Below are 12,500 nucleotides of genomic sequence, written 5' to 3' on the forward strand. Positions count from 1 at the left end.
TAATACTATGAACTAAGTACTGGCAGTACTTCTACTACTGCTGCTGCTGCTGCTGCTGCCACTGATAATGATGGTGATGATGATGATAATAATAGTAGTAGTAGTAGTAGTAGTAATAATAATAATAATAATAATAATAATAATAATAATTCTTTATAGAACGAGCAGAAACTAGCAAAATACACAAAGCAATCACTCATATAAATACATCGGCTACACCACTGCAATTTCATAACTACTTCTACAACCCTTTAGATCACATAACATCAACAGATACGAAGAAAGTAAATTGAAAAAAAAAAAAAAAAAACACTACATGGCAAGCACCCATATCATCTAACACAGCCACACATCGATCAAGACGCATCCAAGACATGGCTAAGAAAAGGCAATATATACAGTGAGACAGAAGGATTCATGATTGCAATACAGGATCAAACAATAAACACCAGATATTACAGTAAGCATATTATTAAAGATCCCAATACCACAACAGATAAATGCGGACTTTGCAAACAACAAATAGAAACAGTAGATCACATCACAAGTGGGTGTACAATACTAGCAAATACAGAATACCCCAGAAGACATGACAATGTAGCAAAAATAATACATCAACAGCTTGCCTTACAACATAAACTTATAAAACAACACGTTCCCACATACAAGTATGCACCACAAAGTGTACTGGAGAATGATGAATACAAATTATACTGGAACAGAACCATTATAACAGATAAAACAACACCACATAACAAACCTGACATCATACTCACCAATAAAAAGAAGAAATTAACACAACTAATCAAAATATCCATACCCAATACAACAAGTATACAAAAGAAAACAGGAGAAAAAATTGAAAAATACATCAAACTGGCTGAGGAAGTCAAGGACATGTGGCATCAGGATAAAGTTGACATTATATCAATTATACTATCAACTACAGGAGTCATACCACACAATATCCACCAGTGCATCAATACAATACAGCTACATCCAAACTTATATATACAAATACAGAAATCCATAATTATTGATACATGTTCAATTACCCGAAAGTTCCTAAATGCAATATAACATATACCGTACAGTTAAAAGGAAGTCACGCTTGATCAAGGTCCGCATCACTTTCCATTTTTGACCAGACATAATGTCTGAGAAAAGAAAGACTAATAATGACAATGACAATAATGATAATGCCAAATATAAAAAGAATTTATAGATGTACAAAACAGATGTCTTCCAATATAGAAAATTCTGGGGGAAGGGAATTTCTAGTGGTCAGTTCCGCATTGTACAGGTACGATCAGATAATTTTGATCAGAATGTTGGCTATTTGGAAAGTAAGTTCTGATGGGTCATGAAATGGAAATGACAGTGAAAATATGATGCAGCTTTGCACAGATATGTCTACAGTATGCCTGTCTATTGCACCACATCACTATTTTCAGTTCTGAGCAAACATGTAAAGTTGCCTAGAACAATAGTGTCTACCACCAAGTACGAGTGCCCGCTGCGAGGTTTTGCCTGATTTCATGTAACCCTCCATAGATAACTCATACATTTCCTTCTTCATGACAATTTTCAGATGCACACTGCAGGGGCAATGAAGATGCCCCTGCAATGGTTTTGATGGGAATTGTTTGATCACTCATATACAGTAAGCTCCTTCTGAGGTTCATCATTACCCACATGAACCATCCACTATGAAGACAACATTTTGGCACAGACAACAAACTGCAGACCAGTGCAGAGAAGAGGCAGAAAGCACAGATGGCTGCCCTCTATGATGAAAATGTTGCAAAGTTGGTACAATGCTATTACAAATGTCTAAGTGAGAGTGGCAACTATGTAGAGAGGTAACTAGCAGGTGTAGCAAACTGTTGCAAATAAAAATTTTTGTTTTTCTCTGTGGTTTCCATTTCACAATTGATCAAACCTTACTTTCCGAACAGCCCTCGTACATGTCTTGAGCAGAGATCATGAGAATAAGATAAGAACAGGTAGTATGCAGACAAAGACATATAGTTAGCTTTTCCTTGCTCTGTCTTTGAACTGAATTGTACAGAAGGTGGCTAATGTTGTTGTGAAGTATCCTCCACCACTATTTAGTGGTTTGCAGATTATACAATTAAGAGTGAAGTGTTTATCAATTAATTTCTTCATTCTATGACCCCACTAAGGAGAGGAAAATTCAGAGCTGTACAATGAGTCAATGTGTATATTAACAAAAAAGCAGCAAACTGTGGAAACTTAATCTGACCATTTTACAAGTGTGAATACAACATTTCTGCTGGTAAAAAATAAGTTCTATCATACCACATCTCAAAATCTGCAAATATCCCCCCCCCCCCCCCCCCCCCCCCCCCCCCCCCCCCACTTCCAGCCACCCAAGATAGATACCAGGGCATAATGTCACAAATCAAGCCCTGAGCATTGTCAAGGAAAATAAGTGCCTATATGTGTAACAAGAGAGGTTTGTTTAAAATACACTAGTACTTGGCATGAAGCTTAATAATGAAGACTGCTGCATGACTTTCAATAATATGAATTCTCAATCTTCTTGCTTAACATTAGATGGCAGCTTGTTGAATGCCTTTATGCAAGAGTACATACATCTACTCTGAACCATAGACAAGGAGATAAGATCTACAGGAAAATTATCTTTGGTCCTGTATTGTGATTTGATTAGCAACGAAAAAGGTATCTCCAACAGAATGAGCGCCTCTGTGCCAACCAGAATGGATTACAAAAGCATCACTGATGTGAAATTCAACTCACACTTTTCACATGTCACACTGGAAGCTTTGGATCAAGGCAGTCAAGTATATGCAGTATTTCCATAAAGAATTTGACTCAGTAACACAGCTTACTATTAAAAGCAAGCACAGCTCTCGCACACATGTCGAAGTTGCCAGAGATGGCAGGCATGTGTCCACAAGGTGTGCTTGCTTTTGTGTGTGTGTGTGTGTGTGTGTGTGTGTGTGTGTGTGTGTGTGTGTGTGTGTGTGTGTGTGTGTGTGTTTTCGAGCACTATGGGACTTAACATCTGTGATCAGTCCCCTGGAACTTAGAGCTACTTAAACCTAATTAACCTAAGAACCTAAGGACATCACACACATCCATGCCCGAGGCAGGATTCGAACCTGTGACCATAGCAGCTGCGCGGTTCTGGGCTGAAGTGCCTAGAACTGCTCAGTCACAGCGGCTCACTTTCTTTCTTAAGAAGGCTTTGGCTGAAACCTGAAACGTCTGACAGTATTTTGGTTGTTCCTGTCTGCCATTCAACGCGTCATCTTTAATGTGAGTAGCAACCTATCCTTTTCTTTACTGTCAAAAGTATGTTCAAATGAGGTATCAAGTGAAACTTGAGACAGGGCTGAGGAAGTTTTGGTGGGGAGGACACAACAAGCTATCTTGGATGGGAAAATCATCCTCAGGTGTGGAAGTAGCTTTGGTTGTGTCCCATGTAAGTGTGTTGGGACCCTTGCTGTTCATGTTGGATATTAATGACCTTGTGAACAATATTAACACTAACCTCAAACTTTTTGTCAATGATGCAGTCATCTACAATGAAGTACTGTCTGAAAGAAGCCACATAAATATTCAGTCAGCTCTTGCTGATATTTCAAAGTGGTGCAAACAGTGGCAACTTGCTTTAAATGTTCAAAAATTAAAATTGTACACTTCATAAAGCCAAAATGCTAGTATTCTATGACTACAACATAAATGAGTCAAAGATGGAATTGGCCAACTCCTCTAAACTCATGGGTGTGCATCCTACAAATAGCTGGGTGTAACACCTAATAGTGATGTGTATTTGCTTTGACATAGATTACTGTAGCATATTTTTACACCAAAGAATACAGCTAAAGAAATGGCTATTCTTTTCATGTATCACATGCATGTGAATTTTCAGCACTCTTGACTGTAAATTGTTACAGAAAACACAAAATATGTTGAAAGTTATAGGCTATGGAAACTTATAAATTACTTGTTATTGTTTACATATCTACTTTACATAACTAACCTTTATTTCACTGCTCTTCTGTGCATTTTCATTTGTAAGTTTATCAAACAATGTTTGCTGGTTTTCAAAATCAAGCATGGTCTTTTGCAGCTGAGTGTTTAGGCTTTCAAACTGTTTTGTTAAGTTCTCCACTTTCAACTGAAACAGAGAACATTCATTTGCATGATCTGTAGAAGATAAATAAAATTACCTTTACATTAAGCATAATAGACACAAAAAATACCTAATACTGATTTCAGATTTCAGTTGACATGGGAAATTAGAAAAAATACATAACTTTAAAGTATTTTCCACACTTTTATCCATGCATTTTTGGTGATAAAGAACTTTTCAATTTTTATTGTAAGGTGACTCGACTGTAAGAGTAAGAAACAGGGAATAAAATAAGTCTGTTACATTTAGATTTGTCTTTGGATCAAGAATCTATATTGACCAATACAGACAGGAAAGACCGCTATTTCAGGGCAGATATAATGAAAATACAACTGTGCTATGTGTTGTTTGTGTGAATGGGTGTATTTTGTTACTGCAGTAATTGAATGTTTCTTCAGTAGAATAATGATCAGGTAGTGAACAGACATTTCTTTCAACAAGTGCTGTTAGGTTATCACAGCAGAATGTTTTTTAAGCAATTCTGTAGAAAAGTGGTGTCTTTAGATTTAAAAAACCAAAGTTAAAAAATATATCATATTGATATCTTTTACATTATGCTTGCATATAGTAGAATAAATTGCAATCTGTGTTTTTCCACTAGCATTTTGAATTAATTTATTCATGACTTACTAGCACTGTAAAGAGTTATCAGCAGAGCACACAAATAGTACACACGCCTTTCTACCACATTATTAAGCTTCAAGTAGTAATAACAATATAACACATATTTAATGAAGGCTGCTATTTCTGAAACAGAGAATCTCCAACCACTCCAGAACCACTCCTTGAATGTGTAAATGTTATTTTTTCCTTGTTTGCAGTTTGCCTTTGGTCAGTTATCTAGTATCCAGGCACAATTAAAGATCCACCCTCACAGCTTCAAATTAAAATTCTGTCATGAGCACTATCCTACTTCAGAACTGAAGCTGGTGTCCCTGTTTGGGACGCAGTTTTAGCCTGTTGGTAAGTTTCAAAACTGTGTACACCCCATGGTAGAGTAAAAATGTTATTCATAGGTTACCTAGTTGCTGTTGTTGTGGTCTTCAGTCCTGAGACTGGTTTGATGCAGCTCTTCATGATACTCTATCCTGTGCAAGCTTCTTCACCTCCCATTACCTACTGCAACTTACATCCTTCTGAATCTGTTTAGTGTATTCATCTCTTGGTCTCCCTCTACGATTTTTACCCAACATGCTGCCCTCCAGTACTAAATTGATGATCCCTTGATGCCTCAGAACATGTCCTACCAACCGATCCCTTCTTCTTCTCAAGTTGTGCCACAAACTCCTCTTCTCCCCAATTCTATTCAATACCTCCTCATTAGTTATGTGATCTACCCATCTAATCTTCAGCATTCTTCTGTAGGACCACATCAATACCTCATCATTAGTTATGTGATCTACCCATCTAATCTTCAGCATTCTTCTGTAGGACCACATTTCGAAAGCTTCTATTCTCTTCTTGTCTATTTATCGTCCATGTTTCACATCCATACATGGATACACTCCATACAAATACTTTCAGAAACGACTTCATGACACTTAAATCAAGACTCAATGTAAACAAATTTCTCTTCTTCAGAAACACTTTCCTTGCCATTGCCGGTCTACATTTTATATCCTCTCTACCTCGACCATAATCAGTTATTTTACTCCCCAAATAGCAAAAGTCCTTTATTACTTCAAGTGTCTCATTTCCTAATCTAATTCCCTCAGCATCACTCGAGTTAACTCGACTACATTCCATTATCATCGTTTTGCTTTTGTTGATGTTCATCTGATACCCTCCTTTCAAGACACTGTCCATTCCGTTCAACTGCTCTTCCAAGTCCTTTGCTGTCTCAGACAGAATTACAATGTCATCGGCAAACCTCAAAGTTTTTATTTCTTCTCCATGTATTTTAATACCTACTCTGAACTTTTCTTTTGTTTCCTTTACTGCTTGTTCAATATACAGATTCAATAGCATTGGGGATAGGCTACAACCCTGTTTCACTCCCTTCTCAACCACTGCATCCCTTTCATGTCCCTCGACTCTTATAACTGCCATCTGCTTTCTGTACAAACAGTAAATAGCCTTTCGCTCCCTATATTTTACCCCTGCCACCTTTAGAATTTGAAAGAGAGTATTCCAGTCAACATTGTCAAAAGCTTTCTCTAAGTCTACAAATGCTAGAAATGTAGGTATGCCTTTCCTTAATCTTTCTTCTAAGGTCAGTATTGCCTCACGTGTTCCAGTATTTCTACAGAATCCAAACTGATCTTCCCGGAGGTCAGCTTCTACCAGTTTTTCCATTCGTCTGTAAGGAATTCACGTTAGTATTTTGCAGCTGTGACTTATTAAACTGATAGTTTGGTAATTTTCACATCTGTCAACACCTGCCTTCTTTGGGATTGGAATTATTATATTCTTCTTGCAGTCTGAGGGAATTTCACCTGTCTCACACATCTTGCTCATCAGATGGTAGAGTTTTGTCAGGACTGGCTCTCCCAAGGCTGTCAGTAGTTCTAATGGAATGTTGTCTACTCCCAGGGCCTTGGTTTGACTTAGGTCTTTCAGTGCTCTGTCAAACTTTTCACACAGTATCATATCTCCCATTTCATCTTTATCTACCTCCTCTTCTTTTTCCATAATATTGTCCTCAAGAACATCGCCCCTGTATAGACCCTCTATATACTCCTTCCACCTTTCTGCTTTCCCTTCTTTGCTTAGAACTGGGTTTCCATCTGAGCTCTTGATATTCATGCAAGTGGTTCTCTTTTCTCCAAAGATTTCTACTAGCCCTTGTCTTTTTACCTACTTGATCCTCTGCTGCCTTCACTACTTCATCCCTCAAAGCTACCCATTCTTCTTCTAATGTATTTCTTTCTCCCATTCTTGTCAGTTGTTCCCTTATGTTCTCCATGAAACTCTGTAGAAACTCTGGTTCTTTCAGTTTATCCAGGTCCCATCTCCTTAAATTCCCACCTCAGTTTTAATCTACAGTTCATAACCAACAGATTGTGGTCAGAGTCCACATCTTCCTGGAAATGTCTTACAATTTAAAACCTGGTTCCTAAATCTCTGTCTTACCATTATATAATCAATCTGAAATGTTTTAGTATCTCCAGGGTTCTTCCATGTATACAACCTTCTTTCATGATTCTTGAACCAAGTGTTAGCTCTGATTAAGTTATGCTCTGTGGAAAATTCTACCAGGCGGCTTCCTCTTTCATTTCTTAGACCCAATCCATATTCGCCTACTATGTTTGCTTCTCTTCCTTTTCCTACTGTTGACTTCCAGTCACCCATGACTTAAATTTTCGTCTCACTTCACTACCTGAATAATTTCTTTTATCTCATCATACATTTCTTCAATTTCTTCATCATCTGCAGAGCTAGTCACCCATGACTTAAATTTTCGTCTCACTTCACTACCTGAATAATTTCTTTTATCTCATCATACATTTCTTCAATTTCTTCATCATCTGCAGAGCTAGTTGGCATATAAACTTGTACTACTGTAGTAAGCGTGGGCTTCGTGTCTATCTTGGCCACAATAATGCGTTCACTATGCTGTTTGTAGTAGCTTACCCACACTCCTATTTTTTTATTCATTATTAAACCTACTCCTGCATTACCCCTATCTGATTTTGTATTTGTAACCCTGTATTCGCCTGACCGTCTGCCCTCGTGGTCTCGCGGTAGCGTTCTCGCTTCCCGAGCACGGGGTTCTGGGTTCGATTCCCGGCGGGATCAGAGATTTTTCCTGCCTCGAGATGACTGGGTGTTGTTGTGTCGTCTTCATCATCATCATTCATCCCCATTACGGTCGTAGGAAGGCAACGGCAACCACCTCCATTAGGACCTTGCCTAGTAAGGCGGTGCGGGTCTCCCGCATCGTTCCCCTACGCCCTGTAAAGAAGCATGGGACTTCATTTCCATTTATTTTTTTCATTCCCCTGACCAAAAGTCTTATTGCTCATGCCACCAAACTTTACTAATTCCCACTATATCTAACTTTAACCTATCCATTTCCCTTTTTAAATTTTCTAACCTACCTGCCCAATTAAGGGACCTGACATTCCATGCTCCGATCTGTAGAACGCCAGTTTTCTTTCTCCTGATAACGATGTCCTCTTGAGTAGTCCCCGCTCGGAGATCCGTATGGGGGACTATTTTACCTCCGGAATATTTTACCCAAGAGGAAGCCATCATCATTTAATCATACAGTAAAGCTGCATGCCGTGGGGTAAAATTACAGCTGTAGTTTCCCCTTGCTTTCAGCCTTTCGCAGTACCACAACAGCAAGGCTGTTTTGGTTAGTGTTACAAGGCCAGATCAGTCAGTCATCCAGACTGATGCCCCTGCAACTACTGAAAAGGCTGCTGCCCCTCTTCAGCAACCACACGTTTGTCTGGCCTCTCCGTTGTGGTTGTACCTATGGTACGGCTATCTGTATTGTTGAGGCATGCAAGCCTCCCCACCAACTACCTGGTCCGCGGTTCATTGGGGGAGGGGGGGGGGGGGGTTACCTAGTAAACCATAGCCTGTATGGAAAATGACTGTTCCTTGCCCTTGCCGTGGTTCCCAGTCAAGGTCTTCATATGACTGAATAATAAGGATTTGTAAAAACATACCCTGCTAGGTAATTCTGATGGTTACCTAGTAAATATCAGAATTACCTTGCAGCGTATGTTTTTACAAATTCTTATTATTCAATCATATGAAGACCTTGGCAATGAACCACGGCAAGTAACAGTCAATGAGAAACATAGTTATTTCATGGGAAATATGCTAGGTGATGTGCTTTATTCATACTAGTTGATAGTGCCTCAATAAATAAAGAAATGGCAGCTCCATCTTTAATTTTAGATTTTTGCTAAAGGTGGATATGTGCATGTAAACAACAATAATTGCCAAAAGCAGGGCTGTCAGCAGCTGTAATTCATGTGGTGTTTGTGCCAGGAAAATGCTTTTCAGGGATGATTTTTAGGAATCAGAATGATGTGGATAACTATGACTCAAAAAAGATCCTAAATGCAATCCTGAGTGCAAATGTGCTCTGTTCTTTCAGTTTATTTCAATATTTTATGTAATGGAACTACTTTATTTTGTAACAATTTCATAAATTAATTCCCTTAGGGGCACATCATAGGTATTATTATTTGCTCAATTGATATAAACTTATTGTAAAAGCACACAATGTGATTTCATTTTAATTTCCATCAAATATTTCCTCTTTTTATTATTTATTGTTAATTTATTAATACATGATAACAAAACCAGCACTAGTCTTTCACTCACATCATTTTAAAAACAACCCTTGAGTTTCATGTATCCTAGAATACTTTTAACAATAAATTTGTTAACAATATACTTTCTGTTTCAAGAAAAACCCCAGCAAGGTGACACTTGAAACAGGCACAAAAATGAACTTTTTTGGCATAAAATGATTCCAAAAAAATTTTTTTGGGGAACATCAACCTTGTCAACTAAATGCTGCCTGAAAGTGAAGTGCAAAAAAGTTCCATCTAATAAAAAAAAAATAATAGGAACTGGAGAAGGTTAAAGTAAAAAATTGTTTCAAGTTACCCCATTTTTGGAATAGGATTTTCAATATTGTAAATAGTTATCAACCAAATTTAAAAATTTAAAATGCTGCAATAATATACTTTTTACAAGCTGTTGGTAATCTGCTAAGTCTGGTAAAAAAAAAAAGGCAAGAAAAAATGTTCGTTTCACAAACAACTCACCTTACTTCTTGACACAGTCTCCTTTTAGAGATATACATTTGGTTCAGCAATCCTCCAGCTTTTTCATTCCATTGGAAAAATAGATTCTGTCAAACTGTGCAAAATACTTGTTGACTGCAACTAGCAATTCCTCATTTGATGAAAATTTCTTTCCATCAAGCCAAAGTTTCAAGTTAGGGAACATGAAGAAGTCACTTAGGTCTAAGTCTGATGAGTAGGGTGGACGAGGAACTAATTAAAATCCCATTTCATACACATTTGCCACTGTTATCACTGATGTGTGAGTGATGCATTATCCTTGTGAAAGAGACATTTTTGCACAGCAACATTGGTCTTTTTTTCAGACAACACAAGTTTCATACAATCCAACAATGAAGTATAAGAGGGTCCAGTTACAGTTCTGCCTTTTTCCAAGTAATCTATGAGGATTATCCCAAAGAAACAGTGGTCATCACCATACCAGGTGACAAAATGGTCTTTGCATTCTTCGGTGCACTTTCACTAGCCTTTGTCCATTGGTTTGACCACCATTTTGACTCTGGTACATAATGATGGATTGAGGTTTCATCAACAGTCAACAAATGCAAACAAATGCAAAAAGTCTTGCAAGTTGCAACTAAACATCATAAGATATTGTGTTGAAATGTGCTGGATGCACTTTCGGTCGACTGTGAGCAATCACAGTGCCCATCCCGCACACAGCTTCTTCACATCAATTTTGCATGCAGGATATTATGCAGGCCCTCAGTTGAGAAGCCAGAGGAAGATTGGTCTTCAGTGCGTGTCTGACTACATTTAAATTCATTAATCCAAAAGTAAATGGTCTTCAATGATGGTGCAGATTTGCATGAACTTCATCCACACAATAAGGTGGCTCACTGAGTGTAGATGTAAATATAGATGTAGGGAAGTGTGAAAATCTAGTTTTGCTTAAAACTAACATCCGGTGTTTTATAATGAGAGCACTTACTGACAGACAACAAACATTAAACATAATTTCAGAGCTTTTCCAACTTTTCCTCACTTACATGCTTAATGTGTAATATTTAACACATTAACTGACTTGTAATCAGACATTTGAAGCTGTGTCATACATGAGATATCCATTCTTTAAAGAATCAGGGGCTTATTGGTAACACTAGAAAGGAAGATAATTTAATAATTCCCTTTCATTTAATAATTCCTTCTCACTATTTGCCCAGTGGCCTTAATATGTGAAGATAAAAACCTGCAACAAATTAAAAGGCAACAACGTTCTAAACATGAAGTCAGACCCGTTGCAACAATAAAAGAGTACCAAGTAATATTCTCCTTTAGAGATGCAAATATTCAAAGGGAGAGTTCAAGATTAATACACTTTCATTAGAAGTCTTTATTAAGAGGGCAGTAAAAATTAACTCTTACTAAAACATTGCTATCAGATTTAACATTTGATATTACATTTGAATTATACAGGGTGTTACAAAAAGGTACAGCCAAACTTTCAGGAAACATTCCTCACACACAAATAAAGAAAAGATGTTATGTGGACATGTGTCCGGAAATGCTTAATTTCCATGTTAGAGCTCATTTTAGTTTCGTCAGTATGTACTGTACTTCCTCGAATCACCGCCAGTTGGCCCAATGGAAGGAAGGTAATGTTGACTTGGGTGCTTGTGTTGACATGCGACTCATTGCTCTACAGTACTAGCATCAAGCACATCAGTACGTAGCATCAACAGGTTAGTGTTCATCACGAACGTGGTTTTGCAGTCAGTGCAATTTTTACAAATGCGGAGTTGGCATGGATTAGCATGGGGCAATAGCCGTGGCGTGGTACGTTTGTATCGAGACAGATTTCGAGAACGAAGGTGTCCCAACAGGAGGACGTTCGAAGCAATTGATCGGCGTCTTAGGGAGCACGGAACATTCCAGCCTATGACTTGCGACTGGGGAAGACCTAAAACAATGAGGACACCTGCAATGGATGAGGCAATTCTTCGTGCAGTTGCTACTTTACAAGGTAATGTTGACCACGTCACTGTATGGAGAGTGCTATGGGAGAACCAGTTGTTTCCGTACCATGTACAGTGTGTGCAGGCACTATCAGCAGCTGATTGGCCTCCATGGGTACACTTCTGTGAATGGTTCATCCAACAATGTGTCAATCCTCATTTCAGTGCAAATGTTCTCTTTACGGATGAGGCTTCATTCCAACGTGATCAAATTGTAAATTTTCACAATCAACATGTGTGGGCTGACGAGAATCCGCACACAATTGTGCAATCATGTCATCAACACAGATTTTCTGTGAACTTTTGGGCAGGCATTGTTGGTGATGTCTTGATTGGGCCCCATGTTCTTCCACCTACGCTCATGATTTCATACAGGATACTCTACCTGTGCTGCTAGAACATGTGCCTTTACAAGTACGACACAACATGTGGTTCATGCACGATGGAGCTCCTGCACATTTCAGTCGAAGTGTTCATACGCTTCTCAACAACAGATTCGGTGACCGATGGATTGGTAGAGGCGGACCAATTCCATGGCCTCCATGCTCTCCTGACCTCAACCCTCTTGACTTTCATTTATGGGGG

General features: G+C 38.3%; 1 protein-coding gene across 1 annotated transcript in view; it reads right to left on the reverse strand.

The window, feature by feature from the left end:
- Positions 1 to 12,500, reverse strand: part of LOC124716692 (cilia- and flagella-associated protein 58-like) — a 145,668-nt gene that overhangs the window by 98,220 nt on the left and 34,948 nt on the right. The window contains exon 6 of the mRNA XM_047243232.1: positions 4,034 to 4,171. Coding sequence (XP_047099188.1) covers positions 4,034 to 4,171 — 138 coding nt within the window. The remainder of the gene's footprint in view (positions 1 to 4,033; positions 4,172 to 12,500) is intronic.

The sequence above is a fragment of the Schistocerca piceifrons genome, chromosome 9, assembly GCF_021461385.2.
Source record: "Schistocerca piceifrons isolate TAMUIC-IGC-003096 chromosome 9, iqSchPice1.1, whole genome shotgun sequence".
Lineage (NCBI taxonomy): Eukaryota > Metazoa > Arthropoda > Insecta > Orthoptera > Acrididae > Schistocerca > Schistocerca piceifrons.